Source organism: Rana temporaria, chromosome 6 (genome assembly GCF_905171775.1).
Source record: "Rana temporaria chromosome 6, aRanTem1.1, whole genome shotgun sequence".
Classification (NCBI taxonomy): Eukaryota; Metazoa; Chordata; class Amphibia; order Anura; family Ranidae; genus Rana; species Rana temporaria.
The window spans coordinates 199,630,317-199,658,155 of record NC_053494.1 but is presented as its reverse complement, the minus strand read 5'-3'; the positions used below and the strand labels follow the sequence as shown (position 1 = coordinate 199,658,155).

The 27,839-nt window shown below is 43.6% G+C and overlaps 1 protein-coding gene across 1 annotated transcript in view; it reads right to left on the bottom strand.

The window, feature by feature from the left end:
• The window catches only part of TTC21B (tetratricopeptide repeat domain 21B), an 87,286-nt gene that overhangs the window by 22,558 nt on the left and 36,889 nt on the right, over positions 1 to 27,839 (bottom strand). The window contains exons 9-20 of the mRNA XM_040358061.1: positions 27,608 to 27,800; positions 26,048 to 26,145; positions 24,953 to 25,153; positions 22,281 to 22,410; positions 16,532 to 16,689; positions 15,351 to 15,575; positions 10,912 to 11,150; positions 8,198 to 8,270; positions 6,288 to 6,398; positions 6,064 to 6,202; positions 4,767 to 4,873; positions 2,466 to 2,654 (exon numbers count right to left, since the gene is read on the bottom strand). Of these exons, the coding sequence (XP_040213995.1) occupies positions 2,466 to 2,654; positions 4,767 to 4,873; positions 6,064 to 6,202; positions 6,288 to 6,398; positions 8,198 to 8,270; positions 10,912 to 11,150; positions 15,351 to 15,575; positions 16,532 to 16,689; positions 22,281 to 22,410; positions 24,953 to 25,153; positions 26,048 to 26,145; positions 27,608 to 27,800 (1,863 nt within the window). The remainder of the gene's footprint in view (positions 1 to 2,465; positions 2,655 to 4,766; positions 4,874 to 6,063; positions 6,203 to 6,287; positions 6,399 to 8,197; positions 8,271 to 10,911; positions 11,151 to 15,350; positions 15,576 to 16,531; positions 16,690 to 22,280; positions 22,411 to 24,952; positions 25,154 to 26,047; positions 26,146 to 27,607; positions 27,801 to 27,839) is intronic.

Sequence of the window (27,839 nt, the reverse complement as noted above, 5' to 3'; positions counted from 1 at the left end):
ACTGATAGGCGAATCTGATCAGAATACCTGTGTGGAAGGTCTAGTTATGTGGGATATAAAGCATACAATGATAAATATTTTTCTGATGACAAAATGCACACTAAGGGCCCTTTCACACGTGGCTGTTCGTGTACGGGCTCCGCTTTGCTCAGCGGGGATCACTCTGTCGATCCCTGCTGAGCAGGCAGATGACAGGTCTGTCTCTGCACACCGATGTGGGGATCGGATGATGACGGACCGTAGAGTCTGTTGTCATCCGATCCGATCAGCCAGACAGATGGAAAAGTAAGGATTTCCTCCGTCACACTTTGGCGGATCGGGCGGGTCGGATGTCAGCGGGCATGTCACCGCTGACATCCATGGCTTCATAGAGGTGCACGGAGTGCCCGTTCAGGTCCACCTAAAAGACTGGCAGTGAAAGGGCCCTAATACTACAATCATCTTATTTCTTTAACCACTTGAGACCTGCGCTATTGACAAAAGACGTCAACAGCGCGGCTCTCAAGTGCCAACTGGACGTCTTTGGACGTCATTTAAAAGCATTACCCGCGCGCGCCTCTGGGGGGCACGCAGCGGGTAAACACTGTCCCGGCGCATCGATGGGAAGCCGATGCGTGTACCTGGCGGCCGCAATGTCCGCCGGGTACACGCGATCGTCGGTAAGACAGCAGGGACGTGGAGCTCTGTGTGTAAACACAGAGCTCCACGTGCTGTCAGAGGAGAGGAGACCGATCTGTGTCCCTTGTACATAGGGACACAGCATCGGTCACCTCCCCCAGTCACCCCCCTCCCCCCACACAGTTAGAACACACCCAGGCTACACATTTAACCCCTTCCTCACCCCCTAGTGTTAACCCCTTCACTGCCAGTCACATTTATACAGTAATTAGTGCATTTTTATAGCACTGATCGCTGTATAAATGTGAATGGTGCCAAATTTGTGTCAAAAGTGTCCGATGTGTCCGCCATAACGTCGCAGTCCCAATAAAAATCGCAGATCGCCGCCATTACTAGTAAAAAAAGAAATAATAAAAAAAAATCATAATTCTGTCCCCTATTTTGTAGGCGCTATAACTTTTGCACAAACCAGACGCTTATTGCGATTTTTTTTTTTTTACAAAAATACGTCGAAAAATACGTATCGGCCTTAACTGAGAAAAAAAAAATAGTTTTTTTTTTTTTAAAAATTGGGATATTTATTATAGCAACAAGTAAAAAATATATATATTTTTTTTAAATTGTCGCTCTTTTTTTGTTTATAGCGCAAAAAAAAAAAACGCAGAGGTGATCAAATACCACCAAAATAAAGCTCTATTTGTGGGGAAAAAGGACGTCAATTTTGTTTGGGAGCCACGTCGCACGACCGCGCAAATGTCAGTTAAAGCGACGCAGTGCCGTAAGCTGAAATTTCGCCTGGGAACGAAGGGGGTTTATGTGCCCAGTAAGCAAGTGGTTTACACTGTACACCAATGTTTCTCAACTCCAGTCCTCAAGTACCCAAAACAGATCGTGTTTTCAGGATTTCCCCAAGATGAAACAGCTGTGGTAAGTATTAAGGCAGTGAAACTGATCAAATCACCTGTGCAAAATAACGAAAAGCCTGAAAACAGGACCTGTTGGGGTACTTGAGGACTGAAGATGAGAAATTTTGTTGTACACAACCATAAAGTTACCAATCCACAGACCGCACACCTCTATACTAAACAAAATCCAGCGAGCCGCCTGTCTGCAAAGATACATAGGTAGATTCAGGTAGAGTTAGGCCGGCTTATCAGTAGATAAGTCGACCCAACTCAGAATCTACGTCGACGTATGTTTAAGTGTATGCTCAAACAGAGATACGCTTAAACATATCTAAGATTGCGCCGTCCTATCTTAGATTGCAATATATTTCGGATGGCCGCTAGGTGGCGCTTCCATTGCGGTCGGCGTAGATTATGCAAATTAGGAGATACGCCGATTCACGAACGTACGCCCGGCCGACGCAGTACTTTTACGCCGTTTACGTAAGAGATAGGCCGCGTAAAGTTAGAGCTAGGCCCTAGTGGAATAGTAATGTTAAGTATGGCCGCCGTTCCCGCCGCGAAATTCAAATTTTTTACGTCGTTTGCGTAAGTCGTCCGCGAATCGGGATTTACGTCGTTTACGTCCACGTCAAAATCAATAGGCCCGTGCGGCGAACTTAGCCGCAAAGCACACTGGGAAATGTAGGCGCACGCGCAGTAACAAGAAACGTGAGGTCAAGCCTCATTAGCATAAAACGCGCCCCCCTCAAACAGATTTGAATTAAGCGCCCTTACGCACGCGGATTTAGGCTACGCCGCCGTAAGTTAGCAGGCAAGTACATTGTGAATCATGTACTTGCCTGGCTAACTTACGGCGGCGTAGCTTAAATGTCTTAAGCTACGCCGCCGCAAAGTTGCGGCCATCTACGTGAATCTAGGCAAAAGTTCTGTTTTTCTCACCTTATTGTCAGTTTCACAGTACACCAGAGCTTCCTTATAGAATTGAATTGCCCTCTCATAGTCACGCTGGGCTGCAGCATGTCTGGCAATTTCGGCACAGATTTCTGCTGCTAGCACTTTCTGGGCTGGGACTGCATCTGGTTGCTCTAGCTGTGCCCTCTTCAGTACCCTGGCCTGCAGTTCTCGGGCCTGACAACATAGATAGAGACAGAAGTTCCGTTTATTTTACAAAGTTTCATTATTTTACAAGATCCTTATTTTAAAAGCCCACTTCAGTGTTCCAGCATAGCCATATTATGTAGCACAGCCCTTGGGTCACAAGTAGGGTTGCCAACTCATCCCTTTAAAACAGAACACATATGAATTACACAGGTTCTGAGGCTAATTTAATGCAAATAAGGCACCAAGTGAGTTTAATTACCTCCTTAATCAGCCACAGAACCTGTGTAATTAATATGTGTTCTGTTTTAAAGGGATGAGTTGGCAACCCTAGAAGCGGCCTGTAGAAAGTGTGGACTACAGGTCACCATAGTAAACAAAACAGGACCTTGGAATCTATATGATAAAGTGAGAAGACTGGAATTTATGTGATTACTGGCTATTCGCATAACTGAAACATCGTAAGCTATGATTACAATGTTTCAGTTTATGAATGAAGAGAAGCGGCTGTCTTCTGTCCATTTATTTTCAGCGCAGCTGAGGCTTCTGAGAAAGGGACTGGGGAATCTGTGTCCCTAGTCCCTTTCCCTGTCTCAGAGGGGAGATGTCAGAGATCTGTTAGGACCACTGATATCTCACCAAAGCCCCCCCAACAGGGCTGATTAAAAAAAAGAAAAAAAAATTGCAATAAATAAGTTAAAAAATAAATAATAAAAAATAAAAAACACACTGACAATCCACTACCCCCCCCCCCTCTAAAATAATAATAAAAATATCACTGTAAAAAAAAAAAAAAATAGTAAAAAAAAAAAATATATATATATTAAAAACAAAAAAATCACTGTAAAAAAAAAAAAAAAATAGTAAAAAAAAAAAAACAATGTCACGTGACATTCAAAAAAAAGTATCGGTATTCGGTATCGGCGAGTACTTGAAAAAAAGTATCGGTACTTGTACTCGGGCTCAAAAAAGTGGTATCGGGACAACCCTACCAGATACCACAACATACCTTCAGAGGTCTGGTGGAGTTCATCTCTCAACAGGTCAAGGCTGTTTTGGTGGAAAAAGTGGGATGTACTTGATATTAGCTGGGTGGTCACAAAGTTTTGGGCGATGAGTGTATATAGCCCATCAACTTGTATTGAGAAATTCAAGTATCCTGGGATACAGATAAATGGGGTATCATTTAATATAGTGCCAAAGACTATATTTGTAGTCAAAACGTCCTTGTCCCATTGTTGGTAGGGGAATGCGGCAGTGTAGCCTTTCATTGGCCCGGCAGAAGGGGAGGGAGGAGGGCCGAGCTGCTGATGTACTTCACCGCAGCCCGGTCTCCTGGAAGTGAGGACTGTGGGCCAGATTCACGTAGCCCGGGCGCAACGTAACTTAACCGATTTAGGTTACACCGCCGCAAATTTTCTGGCCCGATCCACAAAGCACTTACCTGAAAATTTGCGGCGTTGTATCCTAAATCCGTCCGGCGCAAGGCGGGCCAATTCAAATGGGGCGGGTACCATTTAAATTAGGCACGCTCCCGCGCCGGACGTACTGCGCATGCTCCCGACGCAAATTTCCCCGACGTGCTTTGCGCAAAATTACGACGCGCCAACGTTTTGTGAATCGCGACGTGAAAAAAAGACTTGCGCCGGGAAAAAAAAAAAATTCAAAAAAAATTCAAAAGCGACGCAGGAAAGACGGGTATACTTTTACATGGTGTAGTAAGTTTACACTTTGTAAAAGGTGCCCTATCTTTGCGCCGCCAAATAACACTTGCGGCGACGTAACGACGGGAAAAAGTTTCTTGGAATCGCCCTAACTGCTAATTTGCATACCCGACGCTGGTTTACGACGCAAACTCCCCCCAGCGGCGGCCGCGGTATTGCATCCTAAGATCCGACAGTGTAAAACAATTCCACCTGTCGGATCTTCTGGCTATCTATGCGTAACTGATTCTATGAATCAGTCGCATAGATAGAAACAGGGATACGACGGCGTATCAGCAGATACGCCGTCGTATCCCTTTTGTGAATCTGGCCCTGAGTACCTGTAAAAAACAGGTACCCGCTCCCCCCTCCACCCGAAAGGTGCCATTTTATTGGATAGTGAACAAAACAATATGAACATATAGATAAAGAAATGTACTCTCTGTAAGGAAACAATGGCATCTTCTGTCTTCTCCATCTTGCTGTAAATTTTTGCAAGCAGAACATGGTAACGGCTGTCATCCATAAGAGGAGATAGTTCATTAACTTAAAAAGGTAAAAACAAAATAAAATCAGATCATTTCAATAAAATGAATGCTGCGGAGAATTAATTCTGCAGACTACGTTAGATATTTTAAAGCGGAGTTCCGGCCACAATTTCACTTTTTAAATATAAATACCCCTGTAATACACAAGCTTAATGTATTCTAGTAAAGTTAGTCTGTAAACTAAGGTCCGTTTTGTTAGGTTGTTACAGCATTTAGACACTTTATAAAATAGAAATTGACTGGGGCCATCTTAAAGCGGTGGTTCCCCCTTAAAAACAACATTTTTTTATTCCACTGCCCCCCACATTCCATCACGATTAATGCTCTTAATATTTTTTTCCTGCTGTACATACCTTAGTACAGCATCTTCACCCGTGCATCCGGGTTGCGAGTCCCGCGGGAGTGGGCGTTCCTCACAGGCTGTTGATTGACGTTTTCCCCCAAAACGAGCTCTCCCCCCGTCGCGTAAGCCGCGTCACGGTTGGCGAAAGGAGCCGAACGGCGATGCGCATGCGCAGTATAGCGCCGACTCGCCGTTCGGCTCCTTTCGCCAACCGTGACGCGGCTTACGCGACGGGGGGAGAGCTCGTTTTGGGGGAAAACGTCAATCAACAGCCTGTGAGGAACGCCCACTCCCGCGGGACTCGCAACCCGGATGAAGATGCTGTACTAAGGTATGTACAGCAGGAAAAAAATATTAAGAGCATTAATCGTGATGGAATGTGGGGGGGCAGTGGAATAAAAAAATGTTGTTTTTAAGGGGGAACCACCGCTTTAAGTGTGGGCATCATGAAGCCAGACTGTATGACTTCCTGGATTTCAGCCTTGCAGATCTCGCACATGCTCAGTGCTGCACAAGCAGTGTAATAGGTTTCAGATCAGGTTTCAGCACCTGTACTGTCCAAGTCACATGATTCTTCGAGACTGGGGAGTGCACAGACTCCTGGAAAATTACACCCACTACATTCCCAGGAGTCTGTGCGGTGTAGGTTAGGAAGCTTAAGCACCTAGGTGCAGGAAGAGGGAATATTAACTATTCTGCCTAGCAACAACACTTTGAAGGCATCTAAAAAAAAAAAAAAATTCTTAAAGGACTAATGACATTTTTTTAAAACTACTGATGTAATGTTATATTTATGGGTGGAACTCCACTTTAATTGTAATTGCAAATAAGTGGCTCAGTCATACCGGTCTCATGGTCCAGTGCTTGCTGTAGAACTTTCTCTGCCTTCTCATAATGCTTCAGCTTTAATAGGAGCTCGGCCAAGTCATAGCGGAGAAAAGTCTGCTGACCGCTTTTCAAAGCGGTTTCATAGTAACTAATAGCCTGTCGAAAGACCACAACACATTGAAAATGATGTAAGATTAAGTACATGAAAATAATGTAGATCAGGAAAAGGCATGGCAAGTACCTTGGCATAGTTGTGTGTCTTGATCAGAGCTTTACCAATTTTACTGGCAAGGGTTCCATCTTTGGGGTTCTTCTTCAAAGCCTGTTCATAAACATCTATGGCTTTCTCCGGCTTTATTAAAAGATAAAAAATAGATACTATTGATGATGTTTCACATTTCTACCAAAATGTACCCATCTATGACTGTTTAACCACTTAACCCCCGGACCATATTGCTGGTCAAAGACCAGAGCACTTTTTGCGATTCGGCACTGCGTCGCTTTAACTGACAATTGCGCGGTCGTGCGTCGTGGCTCCCAAACAAACTTGGCGTCCTTTTTTCCCCACAAATAGAGCTTTCTTTTGGTGGTATTTGATCACCTCTGCGTTTTTTAGTTTTTGCGCTATAAACAAAAATAGAGCGGCAATTTTGAAAAAAAAAATTTTTTTTACTTTTTGCTGTAATAAATATCCCCCAAAATTATATAAAAAACGTTTTTTTTCCTCAGTTTAGGCCGATACGTATTCTTCTACATATTTTTCGTAAAAAAAAAAAAAAAAAAAAAAAAAAAATCGCAATAAGCGTTTATTGATTGGTTTGCTCAAAAGTTATAGGGCCATATTCTTAAAAAAGTTACGCCGGTGTATTTACTGATACACCGGCGTAATTCGAAATTCCCGCCGGCGTATCATTGTTTTGTATTCACAAAACAATATACGCCGGATTTAGGCTAGGATCCGACTAGTGCAAGACACTTACACTGTCGGATCCTAAATGTAATTACTCCGCCGGCCGCTAGGTGACGTTTACGTTCAGGTCTCATTTGCTTATGCAAATGAGCCTGATACGCCGATTCACGTACGAAATCGCGTTGCGTAACCGTCGCTAACGTCGTTTGCGTAGGCGTAAGGCTACCCCTGCTATATGAGGGGTAACCTTACGCCAGTCCCACGTAGGCCATGTTAAGTATGGCGTCGGGTCCGCGTCGTGTTTTCCCATCGGGTACGTCGTTTTACTAAGTCGTCCGCGAATACGACTTTACTTCAATGACGCACACGTCGGCGTCATTGACAATTTACACCGAGAACTGGAGAATGCGCACTGGGCTATTTTAAGCCCGGCGCATGCGCAGTTCGTTAGAATCGGGGGCGCGCTTAATTTAAATACAAGCCGCCCCCTTGGATTTACGCTGCCAATACGCCGGGCCATTTACACCACGCCGCCCCAAACTACGGAGCAAGTGTTTGGGGAATACAGCACTTGCTCCTGTAGGTTGGGGCGGCGGAGTGTAAATGGCTTACGCGACACCCGCCCAAAAACTACGGGAATATGGCCCATAGCGTTTACAAAATAGGGGGTATTTTTATGGCATTTTTATTAATATTTTTTTTTTTTACTAGTAATGGCGGCGATCAGCGATTTTTTTTTTCGGTACTGCGATATTATGGTGGACACTTCGGACAAATTTTTTTGACATATTTTTGGGACCATTGGCATTTTTATAGCGATCAGTGCAATAAAAATGCATTGGATTACTATAAAAATGCCACTGGCAGTGAAAGGGGTTAACACTAGGGGGCGGGGAAGGGGTTAAGTATGTTCCCTGGGTGTGTTCTAACTGTAGGGCGGGTGGGACTAACTAGGGGAAATGACTGATCGCTGTTCAAACATTGTATGAACAGACAGTCAGGCATTGCTCTCCCTGACAGGACCGGAGCTGTGTGTTTACACACACAGCTCCCGGTCCCCGCTCTGTGACGAGCGATCGCGTGTGTCCGGCGGTGATCGCGCCCGCCGGGCACGCGCACAGGAGCGTAAAACTGCGCGGCTGGTCGGAAAGAGGTTAAAGTTAGCCTATGTTATCTTCATATAGTAATCACTGAAAGTGCAGTAGATCTCAATACATAGAAGTCTAGGCTGTTCATCTTACCTCTTGAATATTCATATAGGCATCGCCAAGAAGGAGATATGTTTGAGAACTTGGAACCTTCTCAACCAGATCCCTGAAAAACAGATGCACATTAGACATTTTACATAAAGAACTCCATCCAGTAGTAAACCTTCATTGAACTCTGTAGCTACAGGCACTGTGAAACAATTTATCCTCAAACCGAGCAGTAAAAGCTATGACGTTGTCCACATTGTTCTTCTAGCAATCTAACTTTCCCCCTGAAAGCAATGACATAACAGCATTCCAACCTGATAATTTGCATCCTAGACAAAGATCAAGATCACTAGTGAGCGGGATTGTATGGTGAACGAAGATGCCTTACAGAATGACAGGGAGGACTTCAGAGCTTCTGCTCTGACCTCTGAGGACAAATTGCTCCACAGTGCCTGCAGTTACAGAGATCAGCGAGGGCTTGTTTTAAAACGTATTTACTGCTTGTTACAATTATGCAAATTGTTTAATGCCAACAGACAGGCCATAGGGTCACTTTATAGTGAACCGGTGTATTGGTCATGCATGCGTTATTGTTAAAGAGGTTCGTTTTTTATTTTCTAAATATGTTCCTTAAAGCATTGTTGGTTCACTTACCTTTTCCTTCGATTTCCCTTCTAAATGTATTTTTTCTTTGTCTGAATTTCTCACTTCCTGTTCCTCCTCAGTAAGCTGTTCTGGCTGACTAACCCCCAGCCAGAACAGCTCGGATGATGGGGGCAAGCTTACTGAGGAGAAACAGGAAGTGAGAAATTCAGACAAAGAAAAAAAACATTTAGACGGGAAATTGAAGGAAAAGGCTGGAAAGCATGAGATCGGGAAAAAAAAATTCACTGATCTCATGCTTTCAGCCGCGATTACGGCTTTGTTTACTTCCAGGTACCGGGGCGTGAAGTCACAACATCGCGCCCAGGCCACCAACAGTCATAGAAATCTATGGAAATCTCTATCGTCGTGAGCCGGCGCCAGCCAATTCGTTCTCCGGGCCCCCGATGGCACGGGAGAGCCCGGAGAAACACCACGTCATACGACGTCCTCGGTGTAGAAGTTGTTAAAGCAAGTAGATACTGCATTATCCCCATTAAAGAATATGTAAACATGAAATTTCATATTCCTGATATGTGCCTGCTGTAGCATGTACTAGTAAAAAGTATCCTGATCTCTTTGTATTGCTTCCTATGTGTGAAATCCCTGGTGATCCTGCCAGTCCCTCTGCTTTCCTATTAAAAACCGAGCACACTAAGCAGGAGAACACAGTCAGGTCAGTTCTCTAGCTGTGCTGCTCCTCCAATGATCAGACTTGTCCTGATATGCCCCCTCCAGCACAGCATTTCACTGGGAAGGTCAGTGTGCTGCTGCTTCTCCTCCCCCCAGCTTTTATGCAGCTGAGAACAAAAAGGTATGTGATCACTTCTAATTAAAAAAAAAGGGAATAATGTTTTTTTATTTCTGCACACACATTTTTTACCTTTCATTTTATTTTATTTTTTACACTCAATAAGTTGTTTAACCACTTCCCGCCCGGTCAATAACTGATTGACGTCCGGGAAGTGGTTCTGAAATCCTGACTGGACATCTATTGACGTCCTGCAGGATTTCATGCCCGGGCGCGCAGCGCGGCGATCGGTGATGCGGGGTGTCAGTCTGACACCCTGCATCTCCTATCTCGGTAAAAAGCCACCGGCGGAGGCGCTTTACCACGTGATCAGCTGTGTCCTATCATGGCTGATCACGATGTAAACAGGAAGAGCCGTTGATGGCTCTACCTCATTCACGTCTGACAGACGCGAGTAGAGGAGAGCCGATCGGCGGCTCTCCTGACAGGGGGAGTTCGCGCTGATTGTTTATCAGCGCAGCACCCCCTCGGATCGCCACACTGGACCACCAGGGAAGGGCAACAAAAAAAAAAAGGGGCAATAAAAAAAAAAAAAAAAGTCAGTAAAAAAATAAAAAAAGGGCAGTAAAAAGATTCCAATCAGTGCCCACAAATGGGCACTGACTGGCAACATGGATCCATCAGTGCCACCCCACAGTGTCCATCAGTGCCACCCCACAGTGTCCATCAGTGGCACCCCACAGTGCCCATCCATGCCCAGTGCCCACCTATCAGTGCCTATCTGTGCCACCCATAAGTACCCATCAGTGCCACCCATGAGTGCCCATCTGTGCCGCCTATGAGTGCCCATCAGTGCCGCCTATGAGTGCCCATTAGTGCCGCATACCAGCGCCGCCAATCAGTGCCCATCAGTGCCACCTCATCAGTACTACCTCATCGATGCCCATCAGTGCCGCCATATCAGTGCCCGTAATTGAAAAAGAAAACTTACTTATTTACAAAAAAAATAACAGAAAAAAATAAAAACAACATTTTTTAGCAAATTTTCAGTCTTTTTTTAGTTGTTGCGCAAAAAAAAAAAACGCAGAGGTGATCAAATACCACCCAAAAAAAGCTCTATTTGTGGGGAAAAAAAGGACGCCAATGTTGTTTGGGTACAGTGTAGCATGACCGCGCAATTGTCATTCAAAGTGCGACAGCGCTGAAAGCTGAAAATTGGCTTGGGCGGGAAGGTGCGTAAGTGCCTGCTATGGAAGTGGTTAACAATCACTTTTTGTAAAAAATAAAATAAAATTTCCTTTGTGAGTAGAAGTGACGTTGACAGTAAATCCACCCCAGAAAGAATTGTGAAATTAAAGTATTTTACCTGTAGCAACTGACATAGAGCTTCTTATCTTTTCGGTGCTGCAGATAAATATCAGCCATTTTCTCCTTGGCCTGTACAAAGTAAGGCTGCTCTGGAGAGACATTTCGAAGCATGGATAATGCTTGTTCCACATCGCCTTGAGTCAAAGCCAGCTCCGCATTCGCAATCATGAGACGCAGTTCTTCCGCTGTTCCAGTAAATTCATTGATAGCATCTTGTAATACCTTTGCTGCCTCGTGCTTTAGATACATGTACAGAAATAGCAATAAAGAAAGGTTATGGAGTAAACAGAACATCGGGCAGTATATAGGTCCTCACATTGGAAAACTTTTCAAAGGGAATCAGTAATACACTCTGTTATTTCCACTGCAGGTTAGAAAAAATGTCTGACCTCTATGGCCAATGAGAAAACTCTAATGTTAATATTATATCATTAAAACAGAATTGTAAAAGCTTCAATTTAATAATATATAATTAAATCCTGTCCCTACATACCAAAAAAAAAAAAAAGAAAAAAAAAGGAGAGACCATGGGCCAGATTCACAGTCAGCGGCGTAATTTTGTGCGGGCGTAACGTATCCGCTTTACGTTACGCCTCCGCAACTTAGACGGGCAAGTGCTGTATTCTCAAAGCACTTGCTCCGTAAGTTGCGGCGGCGTAGCGTAAATCGGCCGGCGTAAGCCAGCCTAATTCAAATTTGGATCAGGGGGCGTGTTTTATGTAAATCTACTGTGACCTGACGTGATTGACGTTTTTGCCGAACGGCGCATGCGCCGTCCGTGGAATTTCCCAGTGTGCATTGCTCCAAATTACGCCGAAAGGAGGTCATTGGTTTCGACGTGAACGTAAATGACGTCCAGCCCCATTCACGGATGACTTACGCAAACGACGTAACTTTTTCAAATTTTGATGCAGAAACGACGGCCATACTTAACATTGCTACGCCGCACTTATGCCTCATATAGCAGGGGCAACTATACGCCGGGAAAAGCCTAACGTAAACGTCGCAACTTTACTGCGTCGGTCGGGCGTACGTTCGTGAATTCGCGTATCTAGCCAATTTGCATACTCGACACGGAATTTGACGGAAGCGCCACCTAGAAGTCAGCAAAAATATGCAGTTACGATCCGACGGCGTAAGAGACTTACGCCTGTCGGATCTATGCGTAACTGATTCTAAGAATCAGGCGCATAGATACGACGGCACGGATTAGGACTTACGACGGCGTACATGGCGCTGCGCCGTCGTAAGTCCTTTCTGAATCTGGGCCCAAGTGTAACAACACCCCGAGTATGAAAGGGGTTAAAGTCGTTTAGGACATTCCATTCCCGGACACAAAGGCAGAGCTACCGAACACTCCAATCAGCCGAACAAGAAACCCATACGAATAATTCTCCCCCAAGTACGAGACGAGGCTGTGTATTGAGGGTCAAGCAGGAATCAGACTCACAACCAGAATACAAGTCTTATATACAGTAGAAGAGGAGGTGCATACCTCCTGCTCATATTACTCTGAAAATACACCTGTGACCAGAAACCTAATTAACATGAGCTAATTAACTAATCCCTTAGAGCAGCTGATGTGACAACGTGCCTGTCAGGATTTCACTACAGGTCAGACTTGTTGTCACTGAGCTTTACACAGTAGATGATACATCATCATAAGTTTAAACACAGGACATCTTCACACAATAGCAGGAGCTCCAGCAGGAGTCGGCCCGTCTCCTACATTGTATAGAGGCCAATGTGATCAGCTCTCTCAACTAACATGTTGATTTCAGAATCAAACAAACCAAGAATAGTCTTTACATATATCCTGGGAGATATTGTGGATATCCTGGGAGATATTGTGGATAAATATTACTGTCCCATTTTAAGTAATCCAAGACATATTTTCAGTGTTCATTGGTCACCCTGCGGCCAAAAGTGACTCCTGTCACACCAATAATTCAAATTTACTCTTCCAAAATAAATAAAGTACACTAGGTCACTACTAAAGTGTATGGTGATTATTCATGTCTTTTTTCATCTTTTGGCCTGTCTGTTTTTTAAACATTTAAAGCGTAATCGTTTTTCGACACGGAAAAAAATGTAATTTTTCAGCATGTCCAAAAAATGAAGTTTTTCCAACTTCATAATTAAAACGATGTTTCCCACACACCATCGTTTTTAAAAAATGATGAACAAAGCGCGGTGACGTACGACGGCACTCTGAAGGGGAAGTTCTATTCGCCTTTGGGCTGCTTTTAGCGGATTCCGTGTTAGTAAAAGACGATTTGCGATTTTTTGTCTGTTACAGCGTGATGAATGTGCTTACTCCATTATGAATGGTAGTTTTACCAGAACGAGCGCTCCCGTCTCATAACTTGCTTTTGGGCATGCGCGGGTTTTAAACGTTGTTTTATTCCACACACGATAATTTTTAACAACACGAAAAACGACATTTTAAAAAACGACATGAAAAAATGCAACATGTTCGAATTTTTTTTGTCGTTTTTCAGAAGCCGAAAAACGATGTGAAGCCCACATACGATCATTTTAAATGACGTTTTGTAAAAACGTTGTTTTTTTCATGGCGAAAAAAGATCGTGTGTACGCGGCATTACTCCACCTTTGTTGAGAAAAAAAAAAAAAGATTCCCCTCTGGGTGATCAATGTACATTACAAGGATTATAACAAGCTTTCTTACAGATTCCTACCTTTTGTTATTCTGAAGAACTCCCTCTGTGTTTGTCTGTGCCTCTGTTCTGAGTAGTTTCATAATTAACTGTCAAGTGTGGAGCTACAGCGCACTAATGAGGAAATCTGCTGGGCCTGCATCCCTTTACACGGGTTCCTATTGAAAGTATCTCTCAAAAAATGTAATTTTTGTTGCAAGGGTTGTCTGAAATCCGATTTGTATCTTAGGCAGGCTTCTGGGAAAATTAGTGAGCCAATCACACAAGCAGGAAGTTATGTTTCTGGGGAGTGGCCAGTACACACTCTGGCCCAGATTCTGGCCCAGATTCTCAAAGGAGTTACGCTGGCGTATCTCCCGATTCTTAGAATCAGTTACGCATAGATTTGTCTTAGATCCGACCAGCGTAAGTCTCTTACGCCGTCGTATCTAAGTTATATATTTACGCTGCCCGCTAGGTGGCGGTTCCGTCGATTTACACGTCGAATATGGTAATGAGCTAGATACGCCGATTCTCAAACGTACGTGCGCCCGGCGCATTTTTTTACGTCGTTTACGTTAGGCTTTTTTGGGCGTAAAGTTACCCCTGCTCTATGAGGCGTAGATGAGGCGTACCAATGTTAGGTATGGACGTCGGAACAGCGTTGAATTTTTCACGTTTTACGTTGTTTGCGTAAGTCGTCCGTGAATGGGGCTGTGCGTAAGTTGCGTTCACGTCTAAAGCATTCAGTCTTTGCGGCGTAATTTGGAGCATGCGCACTGGGATACGTCCACGGACGGCGGATGCGCTGTTCGTTAAAAGCGTCGATTACGTGGGGTCACGATTAATTTCCATAAAACACGCCCACCACTTCCAAATTTGAATTAGGCGGGCTTGCGCCGGCCCAGTTATACTACGCCGGCGTAACTTAAAGCGCAAGTTCTTTGAGAATACGGGACCTGCCGCTCTAAAATACGGCGGCGTAGTGTATCTGAGATGCGATACGCCCGCCTAAAGATAGGCCATTCTATGTGAATCTGGGCCTCTGTGTACAGAAAACCTCCAGGTAGCCATATTGCAATGTATTCTCAGAAAATGACATTGGCTGCTGATTGAAAAGGAAAGGTAATTTTCTAATAAAATTCAATTACAAAATGATTAGTGTCGCAATCATATGCGCTATATTATTTTTTCTTTATTTGCTAATTTTTTTCCCCACGAAAGTGGAGTTACCCATGAAAACTAAACCCAGATAAAAAAACTTATATATTTCTCAATAGGGATGAGCTCTTGTAAAGGCATTTTGTTTTTTTGTTTTGTTCTGTGTCTGCTCCCATAGCAAAATGTTTTAAAAAAAGGATTACAAGGCATTTCGTGCTCACAAAGGGAACTTAAATCCTTTCTGGCTGTTGAGGAATAGGGATGAGCTCCGGCGTATTCGCACACTCCACGTGCAGAGCCCGCCAGGAAGTCAGCGCGGCGCTGCGCTAATCACAGGCAGGGAGACATTGTCCCGATCTCTGCAGCCGAGCATCAGGACAATGTCTCCCTGCCTGTGATTAGCGCAGCGCCATGCCGACTTCCTGGCGGGCTCTGCACGTGGAGTGTGCGAATACGCCGGAGCTCATCCCTATTCCTCAACAGCCAGAAAGGATTTAAGTTCCCTTTGTGAGCACGAAATGCCTTGTAATCCTTTTTTTAAAACATTTTGCTATGGGAGCAGACACAGAACAAAACAAAAAAACAAAATGCCTTTACAAAAGCTTTATTCCTCCCTTACCTGCTCGCCGTTCATACGATGAGCATCTACAAGCTCCAGGTAAATGGATACCCTGTCGCTGGCACTGATCTCTACTTTTCTTCCTTTTGACTTTGCTGTAGTGCTTCCTTTCTTCATTCCAGGTAAGTTCATTGCCATCTGTAGTGTTTTAATGGCTTCTTGAACATTTCCCATCCGTTTCTGGGTCTGTGCTTTCAGGAGATTGTACACTGGATACTCACGTATCTGTAAGAAAATAAGTAGAATTTCACTAACATTTGAAGTGAGGTGAATTAAAAACGTCCCTTTTTTCTAAGGTCATTCACCTGAAAACATTTAGGCTACTTTCACACTGCGCTCTCCTACTGGCCCAGCAGCGGGGGAAGGAGGAGAGAGCCGAGCTGCTGACGTAATGCGCCGCAGCCCGGAAGTGAGGACAGGATACCTGTCAAAGTCAGGTATACGCGCCCCCTTCCCCGAAAGGTACCAAATGCGGCACGGAAGGGGGGGGGGGGGGAGGGAAACTCCGCTTTAATGCATAGAATGCATTAAGATAAAAAAAACTTCTGCCTTTAGAACAACTTTGAAGTGAACTTGTGCTCACCTGAAAGCTACTAACTGCAGGCAGACATATAAATCACATTCAGAAATATAGCAAGCACACCAATAGACATGAACCTCAAAACTCCAAAATGTATTGAAGTTCAATTATAAAGTGAATAATTGTAAAGTGCAAAAAAAAATTATTCTGGGTACGTTTCCCAAGATGGGTAAAAGATTTGGATACTGCTACTGAGCCATAAGGCAACAAGCAGTCAGATCTTTATAAAGGTATCATTCTCAGTATAATTTTTCTTAGAAAGGAAAAAAAAAATATATATATATAGAGAGAGAGAGAAAACAACAGGAGAGAAACAGGAGACCGGATCTATCACCTAAGCACACTGTCAAAATAACTGGAACCCAACAAAATGGGCAGCGTTATATGGCTATATTAGGGGTGTACCCTGCAAAGCTTAGCCAGTGTCCAATCACCTGAATGTAGTGACATATAAGCCATGGTCTAAGAATAAAGTTTGTGTGCCCTGTACTGTACGAATGAGATGAGTACTTTTCATTTATACACTTTATAATTCAACCTAAAAAAAAAAATCTGAAGTTTTGAGCCTCATCAGTTTCCAATAATTATTTCCACAACCCACCTCAAAACTATAACTCAAGCAGAGCTCCAGTGACTGTGAACACAGTTTTAGATTGTCCTGGGACAAGTACACCTGAGCCATCAGGAGGTGAGCATCGGCATATGAAGGGTTATGTTCAAGACAATGTTGAAGATTACTCTGAGCTGCTTCAACTTCACCTTTAAAGAGAAAAATTATGTTAAAGAACACCAATGGACTCCAGAGACAGAGATATAATTTTGCCCCTGTTCAAATCATTAGTAAGACCTCATCTGGAATGGGCACCAGTTCTCAAAAGGGGATATCGGGGAACTGGAGAAAGTGCAGAGAAGGGCAACGAAACTGATAAGAGGAATGGAGGAGCTCAGCTATGAGGAAAGATTAGAGGAACTGAATTTATTCTCTCTGAGAAGAGGAGAATAAGGGGGGATATGATCCACATGTACAAATATATAAAGGGGTCCATATAGTGAACTTGGTGTTGAGTTACCGTATTTATCGGGGTATAGCGCGCTCCCGCGTATAGTGCGCACCCCTAAAGTTGCCCGAATTCCTGTGGAAAAAAATATGTTTTGTACTTACAGTTTTGGTGTCTTGCGCGGCGTCCATCGGCGGCCTCGTCGGGTCCGTCTGCGGCTTCGGGTGTCCTCTTCGTCGGGTCCGGCGTCCTTCTCCGGCGTCCTCCCCGCTCGTTTCCCGCGCCGAGTTTGAATACTGCGCCGACATATACCGAGCGCAGTACACTCGTGTATCGTCGGGCAGGCTCGGCAACTGTAGCGCTGACGTCCTGTACGCTCAGGACGTCAGTGCGAGAGGCGCCGAGACTGCCCGAAGATACACGAGTGTACTGCGCTCGGTATATGCCGGCGCAGTATCCAAACTCGTGGCGGGAAAGCGGGTATCGGCGTATATCGCGCACCCACGATTTTTCCCTGATTTTCAGGGCAAAATAGTGCGCGGTATACGCCGATAAATACGGTATTCACTTTACGGTCATCTCCAAATATGGAAAGGTTTCTTCACAGAAAGAGCTGTGAAAATGTGGAATAGACTCCCTCCAGAGGTGGTTCTGGCCAGCTCAGTAGATTGCTTTAAGAAAGGTCTGGATACTTTCCTAAATGTACAGAATATAACTGTGTACTGACATCTATAGGTAGAGTGTATCCAGGGAAAATCTGATTGCCTCTCGGGGGATAAAGAAGGATTTTTTTCCCCTGCTTTTTTTTTTGCCTTCCTCTGGATCAACTGGGTATAGAATTGGGTATTTGGGGTTGTATGATATTTTTTTTTTTTTTTTTTATGGTTGAACTGGATGGACTTGTGTGTTTTTTCAACCTGACTAACTATGTAACCAAGGACTAGGATGCTGTATGTAAGGAGTTAATGTACTCTTTGTACTCTTTCATTTGAACGGCCTTCCAGTTTTCAGCTATACATTAAAAAAAAAAATACAAAACACTCACAGAAAAACTAGCTCTCTTCTCTACACCACCGATGCAGCTATCTGGCACACTGGTTATGAGCCTAGCATTTGGATTTCATTGCATCTGAACCCCCTGGACTGGCTGATGTGGAACTAGCCTAGTGACCTGTACTGGGCTTTGCACGGGGCACTTTCCATGATCAAGTCAATTGCAGATCGCTTGTCAGGTCCAGAGCTGATGCTGTTATCTCTGCACTTCCTCGGTCTCTGAATGCTTGCATCATGAGAAGGTTGGCTGCTCCGATTACTGGGAGCTCTACCATTTTCAATGATCACTGGGTGCCATTATTCCCTATTTCCTGCTGGCTTCGCCGTGGAGGAGGTGAACACTGTTGGCCAGAGAGAGGACATCATCTGCTGGCTGGGTGTTGCACTAGCATGCTCTGCAACGCCGTTTCCCACCATACTGCATTGAGGAAGCATCTCCCCATTGCTGCTTCGGTTGCACAGAGCCTTGTGGAACTTTATTATGTTCTTACTGCACCTACAGTACTTTTGGTTACCTCTAGCTATCAGACCCTCAGGTGCAGACCGTAGGTAGCTGCCTCTTCTTATCTCCACAAGTCTGATTCTAGACACAGTGGGAAGGGCTCTTGGAGGGGACAGTTTCACTCTAGCACAGTGGTCTCCAAACTTTTCAAACAAAGGGCCAGTTTATTGTTCTTCAGCCTTAAGGAGGGCCGGATTGTGGCCAGCGGGGTAGAAAATGCCCGGGCCCAGCATTGGCGAGAATAAATATGGTCTCATAGTTTGCGATCAGTAGGATAAGGAGTAGTGCCCCTATTAGTAGGAGTAATTGTATCTCATCATTGGTATCAGTGGAAGAAAAAGTGCCCCTTTGTTGGAGTCAGTGGGAAGAACAGTGCCTCATATCAGTGGGAGGAAAAAAAACCTAAGGGCCGGATAAAGGCTAGCGAAGGGCCACATCTGGCCCTCGGGCCGCAGTTTGGAGACCCCTGCTCTAGCAGGTGACCTCAGGTCAATTTCTACCAACAGTTTGGGGGTTGCTTGCTGATGGAGCCGACGTTTGCAGCCAGAAATCATGATGCCCTCTGCAGCTAGAGTATCCTTCCCCCTTGGCTCTATGTAGGTTTGTCTGGGATCTCTGCCCTCTGGGCTAAAGTTTTTAATATGGCCATGCAACACCTTATGACCCAAATTACCCAGTTATTTAACCACCTCAATACAGGGCCTATTCTGGCACTTCTCTCCTTCATGTAAAAATCATAATTTTTTTTCTAGAAAATTACCCAGAACCCCCAAACATTATATCAGACACCCTAGGGAACAAAGTGGCGGTCATTGCAACTTTTTATCTCACATGGTATTTGCGCAATCATTTTTCAAACCCCTTTTATTTAATGAATTAAAAAAATAACAAAAAACAGTAAAGTTAGCCCAATTGTTTTGTATAATGTGAAATATGATGTTACGCTGAGTAAATAGATACCCAACATGTCATGCTTTAAAAATTGCGCACACTCATGGAATGGCACCAAACGTAAAAATATCCATAGGCGACTTCAATTTGTTTTTTACAGGTTACCAGTTTAGATTTACAGAGGAGATCTAGTGCTAGAATTGTTGCACACGCTCGAACGCACACGACGATACTTCACATGTGTGGTTTGAACGGCGTTTACATATGTGTTGTGGGCGGCACTTACGTGTGTGTTTGCTTCTGAGCGCGAGCTATCGTGGACAGAGGCGTTTCAGCCCTTTTTTTGTGCTGAATATGCCCCCCTCGGCTTATACTCTAGTCACCTTTTTGCGCCTGATCTCCCGGACTTTGGGGACCCGGTACCAGCCGGCCATAGGTCCAAACTTGGCACACATGTAACCCCACTCTTCCTCTACAAGTGTGCAAAGTTTGTTGTCCGGGGAGCACCGATTTTTCAAATCCAGGCACCCCTTCCATGACTCCCATGCTAAAACAGTAATTTCTCTGGTGAATTTGGGGACCCGGTACCGGCCGGTCGTAGATCCCCTGGACACGGTTCTTGGCACACATGTAGCCCCATTTCTCCTCTATACGTGTGAAAAGTTTGTTGTCTGGGGGACCTATGGCTGGGGAGCACCGATTTTTCAAACCCAGAAACCCCTTCCATAGACTCCCATGTTAAATGTCAGTCTAGTCATGGACACAGCGAGGCATGGGCACAGCGAGGCATGGGCACAGCGAGGCATGGGCACAGCGAGGCATGGGCACAGCGAGGCATGGGCACAGCGAGGCATGCACATGGACACCCCTAGGCTTATACTCGAGCCAATACATTTTCTAATTTTTTTGTGGTAAACTTTAGGTGGCTTGGCTTATATTCCGGTCGGCTTATACTCGAGTATAACATTTTACATTTTTTTTTATTCTTACACCTTTTTTAACATATTTAATTTTTTGATCACTTTTATTACTATTACAAGGAATGTAAACATCCCTTGTAATAGGAATCTATTGCAACCTCTTTATGGAGAGATGCGGGATCAGTAAGACTCCACATTTCCCCTCCAGGCTTAAAAGCATGAGATCGGGAAAAAAAAAATTCACCGATCTCATGCCGACAGCCGCAATTGTGGCATTGTTTACTTCCGGGTACCCGGGTGTGACATCATAAAATCGCGCCCAGGCCTTCAACGGTCATAGAGATTCTCTATCCTTGTCATCCGGCGTTGTCCGATTTGTTCTCCGGGCCCCTGATGGCATGGGAGAGCCTGGAGAAGCACCGGATGGCGGTAAGGTGTCCCCTCCCGTCGCCTATAAGAATGATCAAGAGGCGGAACTTCCGCTTTGATTGTTCTTATGGTGCGCAGATTTGAAAAGCTGAAAAGAAGGATATTTGAATGATGCCTGTAGCTGCACCCATCATTCAGATATCACCCCCTCAGGGCGTCATATGACAGCATGCGGTATTGAGGTTGTTAATGACTCTAAGCATAGAACTCCAAGCTTGTTTTTGAACCCTCTCTAGCAGATTCTGTATCTGATTTACAGATTCTCAGCAGTCAGCTGCAAAGACTTTGACTCAGAGTTGCTCAAATTTTTGTCAAATGAGCTTACCCTTGAGGAGCCGCCGTCTACTGCTATTACTCTCTAGTGCAATGAGACCATTTTGGCTCTTGTCAATGCAGTGCACACCACTCTGAAGCTAGAACATCAGACTTCCTTCTTGCTTAAAGCAGAGTTCCGGCTGTAATTTCACTTTTTAAATATAAATACCCCTGTAATACACAAGCTTAATGTATTCTAGTAAAGTTAGTCTGTAAACTAAGGTCCGTTTTGTTAGGTTGTTACAGCATTTAGACACTTTATAAAATAGAAATTGACTGGGGCCATATTAAGTGTGGGCATCATGAAGCCAGACTGTATGACTTCCTGGATTTCAGCCTTGCAGATCTCGCACATGCTCAGTGCTGCACAAGCAGTGTAATAGGTTTCAGATCAGGTTTCAGCACCTGTACTGTCCAAGTCACATGATTCTTCGAGACTGGGCAGTGCACAGACTCCTGGAAAGTTACACCCACTACATTCCCAGGAGTCTGTGCGGTGTAGGTTAGGAAGCTTAAGCACCTAGGTGCAGGAAGAGGGAAGATCAACTATTCTGCCTAGCAACAACACTTTGAAGGCATCTAAAAAAAAAAAAAAAATTCTTAAAGGACTAATGACATTTTTTTAAAACTACTGATGTAATGTTATATTTATGGGTGGAACTCCACTTTAAGGTACCCTCTGCTTTATACTATAACCAGTGCATTATTCTCCTATCCTTTTTTTCGGTTCATCAAAAGTAAATTTCTCTCAATTGTCTTGATGTGGTTCTACTGTGTGATTCTATCTCTAATAACCAGGAGGTTTAAAGGGTATGTAAAGGTAATTTTATTTTTTAAATAACAAACATGTTATACTTACCTCCACTGTGCCCCCTGGCTCGCCGCTTCATTGGATGTGATTGACAGCAGCACGAGCCAATGGCTGCACTGCTTTCAATCAACCATTGAATTCGCCGGGAAGCCTGGCCGAGAAGCAAGCGCGTTCACAGCGCAGGACTTTTGAGGGGTCAGGTAAGTAAACAGGGGGGGGGGCGCTAATCCGCAGATGTTTTTTCTCCTTAATGCATAGAATGCATTAAGGTGAAAAAACTTTTACCTTTACAACCCCTTTAATACTCCTGCATTCCCCAAAAGACTGCAAGAAAAAAAACTTTACAGAGATTACAAAAAAGCTCTTAAAAAAAGACAGAACAGATGAAATGTTATCAATATGAACAAAATCTCTACTATTATTGAACATACCTGTTAAATATTTCACTTTTGCTATCAAAAAGACAGCTTGCTGAAGGCCTGGAGCCACCTTCACTACTGTTTCCAGAACAGAGGCACAGTGCTTTAATAGAGGGGATGCTGGCTGACCTGGAATGGGAGGCTGAAGTAGATAAAAAGACAGTTCACATAATTCAGATTCAATCAACAAGCATTCAACACAAGGATTGTTTGTGGGTCTCAGAATATTTTCAGACTGTCATTAAGGGCCTAATTACACATAGGGCTAGATTCAGGTATGAGATACGACGGTGTATCTCCGGATACGCCGTCATATCTCCGGATACGCCGTCGTATCTCCGGATACGCCGTCGTATCTCTGAGTTGTGGCGTCGTATCTATGCGCCCGATTCTTAGAATCAGTTACGCCATACCATACGCTACGCCTTCACTGTCATTTTTACAGTAATCAGTGCATTTTTATAGCACTGATCGCTGTAAAAATGACAATGGTCCCAAAATGGTGTCAAAAGTGTCAACCATAATGTCGCAGCCCCGATAAAAAAATAAATAAAAACGCTGATCGCCGCCATAACTAGTAAAAAAAAATTAATAAAAATGCCGTAAAACAGTCCCCTATTTTGTAGACACTATAACTTTTGCGCAAACCAATCAATAAACGCTTATTACGATTTTTTTTACCAAAAATATGTAAAAGAATACGTATCGGCCTAAACTGTGGAAAAAAAAATTTTTTTGTATATTTTTGGGGGATATTTATTATAGCAAAAAGTAAAAAATATTGAATTTTTTCCAAAATTGTCGCTCTTTTTTGTTTATAGCACAAAAAAAAAAAAAAAAAAAATCGCAGAGGTGATCAAATACCACCAAAAGAAAGATGTATTTGTAAAAAAAAAAAAAAAAAAAAAAAAAAAAAAGAACGTAAATTTTGTTTGGGAGCCACGTCGCAAGACCGCGTAATTGTCAGTTAAAGCAACGCAGTGCCGAATCGCAAAAAGTGGCCTGGTCTTTGACCACCAAAATGGTCTGGGGCTAAAGCGGTTAAACAATTGAATGAACATTTTCCAAGAGTGATTCCATACTTTTTACTAGGGGTTGTAAGTATAACAAGGCCTGTCTGCCAGGTAAGAAGTGGACCTAGGGATGTAGGGTTATTCCTACCCAAAGATCTACAAAGGCTCCAGGGCCCTGAACACTGCAGCTGCTGACTTTTAATAAGGACACTTACCTGTCCTGGGCGCCCACGATGATGGGCCCCCGACGACGATCGCTCGGTCCTGGCGTCTCCATCCTGACTAAGGGAAACAGGCAGTGAAGCCTTATGGCTTCACTGCCCATTTCCTACTGCGCATGCGCGACTCGCAGGGCGCTTTGTAAATGGGCGGCTGCCTCCTGGGATACACACTGTTCCCAGAAGGCAGCGCGCCCCATTCACCAGAAGACACCGCTGACGGAGGACGAGGAAGAAGACGACCGCGTTGGAGGAAAAGGCAGAAGAGCTACTTCCGCATAGCAACAGCCCTTTCTGGTGAGTATAATTTATTTTTAAAAAATGTTTTTTTTTTTGGTAAAAAAAATCAAATAAATCTGGGTGGAACGCCACTTAAAGATTGAGGAAAAAACAAATACCTAGATTCAGGTACGGCGGCGCATCTTTCCGGCGGCGTATCGTATTTACGCTACGCCGCCGTAAGTCAGAGAGGCAAGTGCTGTATTCACAAAGCACTTGCCTCCTAACTTACGGCGGCGTATCGTAAATGGGGCCGGCGTAAGCGTGCCTAATTCAAATGAGGATGAGGGGGCGTGTTTTATGTAAATTATTGGTGACCCGACGTGATTTACGTTTTTTACGAACGGCGCATGTGCCGTCCGTGTACATATCCCAGTGTGCATTGCTCCAAAGTACGCCGCAAGGACGTATTGGTTTCGACGTGAACGTAAATTACGTCCAGCCCCATTCACGGACGACTTACGCAAACAACGTAAAATTTTCAAATTTCGACTCGGGAACGACAGCCATACTTAACATTGACTAGGCCAACTAGGGGCAGCTTTATCTTTACGCCGGCGTACCTCTTACGGAAACGACGTATCTTTACTGCGACGGGCGCACGTACGTTCGTGAATCGGCGTATCTAGTCATTTACATATTCTACGTCGAACTCAACGGAAGCGCCACCTGGCGGCCAGCGGAAAAATTGCACCCTAAGATACGACGGCGTGGGAGGCTTACGCCGCTCGTATCTTAGCCAAATTTAAGCGTATCTGGTTTCCAGAATGCACTTACATTTACGACGGCGCAGATTCAGAGTTACGACGGCATATCTACTGATACGCCGGCGTAACTCGCTCTGAATCTGCCTATAAATGTTTGTTTTCTCCAAATCAGCCATATATCCCGAAGCCCCTCGCCATGTGTATGTAAGAAAACCAAATGACACATATACACTGTCAACAGTCCTGCCAGTCTGTGCCTCGTGCCATTTTATTATATATTATTAGGTCATAGCCAAATTGATTCTCCTTGATTAAATTTCTCCTAAAAACAGGAAATCCACCCTACCATAAGTTTTCCATTTAAGATGGTACATGAGCTGAACCAGGTTTGGGGGCATTGGATTTCATAGGACTACATACTACGATAGTCTCAAAATGCATTTTGCCAATAGAGAATTAATAGCTACCTGATTAGGACAGAAATTGAGATATGCCCTTATAATTTCCAGCAAGAAATCTGGGTTAAGTCTCTCAAAATACTGAATACCGAGCGGCAGCCCTTGTAGTGAAGTGAAGTGACTGTCCAAAACATCGTTCAACAAATGAATAACGTCTTCCTGCTTTTTCTGCTTCTTCATAGCAAGGAGAGCACGTAAGTAAGACAGTTCCTGCACAAAGAAAAATAGGGAGAAAATATAATTATCTACATACAGTGGATATAAAAAGTCTACACGCCCCTGATAAAATGTCAGGTTTCTGTGATGTAAAAAAATGAGACAAAGATAAATCATTTCAGAATTTTTTCCACCTTTAACCACTTAAGCCCCGGACCAAAATGCAGCTAAATGCAGCTTAACCCCTTCAGCACCCCCTCCTGGTTAACCTCTTCGCTGCCAGTCACATTTACACAGTAATCAGTGCATATTTATAGCACTGATCGCTGTGTAAATGTGAATGGTCCCAAAATAGCGCCAAAAGTGTCCGATGTGTCCGCCATAATGTCTCAGTCACGATAAAAATCGCTGATCTCCGCCATTACTAGTAAAAACGATCCCCTATTTTGTAGACGCTATAACTTTTGCGCAAACCAATCAATAAACGCTTATTGCAATTTTTTTTACTAAAAATATGTAAAAAAATACATATCGGCCTAAACTGGAGGGGAAAAAAAATGTTTTATATATTTTTCGGGGATATTTATTATAGCAAAAGGTAAAAAATATTGCTTTTTTTTCCAAAATGGTCGCTCTATTTTTGTTTATAGCGCAAAAAATAAAAACCGCAGAGGTGATTAAATACCACCAAAAGAAAGCTCTATATGTGGGAAAAAAAGGACGCCAATTTTGTTTTGGAGCCACGTCACACAACCGCGCAATTGTCAGTTAAAGCGACGCAGTGCAGAATCGCAAAAAGTGCTCTGGTCTTTGGCCAGCCAAATGGTCCGGGGCTGAAGTGGTTAATTGAATAATTTGAAGTTAGAAGCTGATTGGCTAGCATGCAAAGATGTTGCACGCTCCAGTTTTAGTAAATCAACCCCACAGTGTCTTTCATTGGTAACTTACCCCGGACTTTCCAATAGACTGCTGGATCTCCATAAGGAATTCCAACTGCTGTTCAGCATCTTGTAGCTGTCCTTCAATTATTTGACACCGAATGATGCCTATTAGACATAAAAAAAAGGATCTTATTTTCTGTGTGTGTGATAATTATATGTAGTAAGGGGGACAGGTTCCACTGGTGGTGGCGGCAGTGAACCATGCATAAGACAGGGGATAATATATATAATGAGGTACAGCGCTAAGTGAAAAAACGTGATGAACCAATTGTAAGAAACAAATGCTGATAAATGGCTAAACAAGAATTAAACCGATGTGACAAATTGATAGACATGTGCAATTTGTTTAGTTTCTAATTAGTTTTTTAACGAAAATCTGGAAATTCGTTAATTTCGAATTTTTTATTTCCGAATTTTCAGACTTCCGAAATTTCGAATTTCCGAATTTTTTAATTTCCGAAATTTTAATTTCCGAATTTTCGTATTTCCGAATTTTTAAATTTCCAATCTTTAGTATTTCCGAATTTTACAAAGTTTTTTTTTTTAATTTTAAAAATCCCAAATTTTAGACATTTCGAATTTTTAATTTTTTTTTTTAAGTTTCAAATTTTTCATTTTCGATTTTAAAATTTCGATTTTTTTTTCGAAGTTTCAAATTTTTCAATTTTGAATTTTTCAATATTCAAATTTTCGAAATTTTTCATTTTCGAAATTTGGAATTTTTCATTTTCGAAAATGAAAAATTCAAAAATTTAAAAAATAACATTTTTAAAAAATCTGAATTTTCGAAATTGTGGAATTTTCGAAATTGTGGAATTTTCAAATTTTAGAAATTCCGAAATCCCGAATTTTCGATTTAAAATGTTTTCGTACTTTTAATTTCGTAATTTCCGTAGACATCGGTGCATGTCTTTTGGAAATATCTCCTAAACCGTGTAGGTTTAGGAGATATTTCTTGCACCTACAGGTAAGCCTTAATCTAGGCTTACCTGTAGGTCTAAGGCCGCGTACAGACGAGCATACATGTACGATGAAACCGGTCCGCCGGACCGTTTTCACCGTACATGTATGCCCGGGGATTTCTGTATGGTGGCTGTACTCACCATCATACAGAAATTCGCACGTAAACAATACGCGGGGCGTGTCCGCGCCGTCGCCGCGACGATGACGCGGCGACGTGGGCGGCCCTGCCAGTTCAATGCTTCCACGCATTCATCGAAGTCATTCGACGCATGCGAGGGATGGCGGGCGCTCGGACATGTACGGTAGGTCTGTACAGAAGACCGAACATGTCCGAGCAGGCAGGATTCCAGCGGACTGTTTTAAAACAAGTCCGGAAATATTTGCCCGCTGGAAAAAGGCCCGGCGGGCAAATGTATGCTGGAATCCTGTCCGCTCGGGCCTACACGGGCGGACCAGTTTCAGCAGACATGTTCGGTCGTGTGTACGGGGCCTAAGTGGTCTGTAAGGGTTTACAACCACTGATACAGAGTAATGTGCACTAGCATGTTGATCTTGGCCAATCAATCTACTATGAGCATGTAAAATGAATACTGCCTTGTCTTACCTGTCAGTGCAGACACACTGGACTCGTCAAGATTCATTGCCGTTTTGTACCATTTTAAAGCTTCCTTAATGCGACCTTGTAGAACAAGCTGATAGCCATGTTCAGTGGCAAAACTGGCCTCATGAGGGGCCAAACTAACCGCCCGTTCCACCAAAGTCTGGGTTTGTTGAAGGATGAGCTGGTTACGTTCACACTGAGGGTTAAAATAAATGGTTGTATGTGTTAATCTACT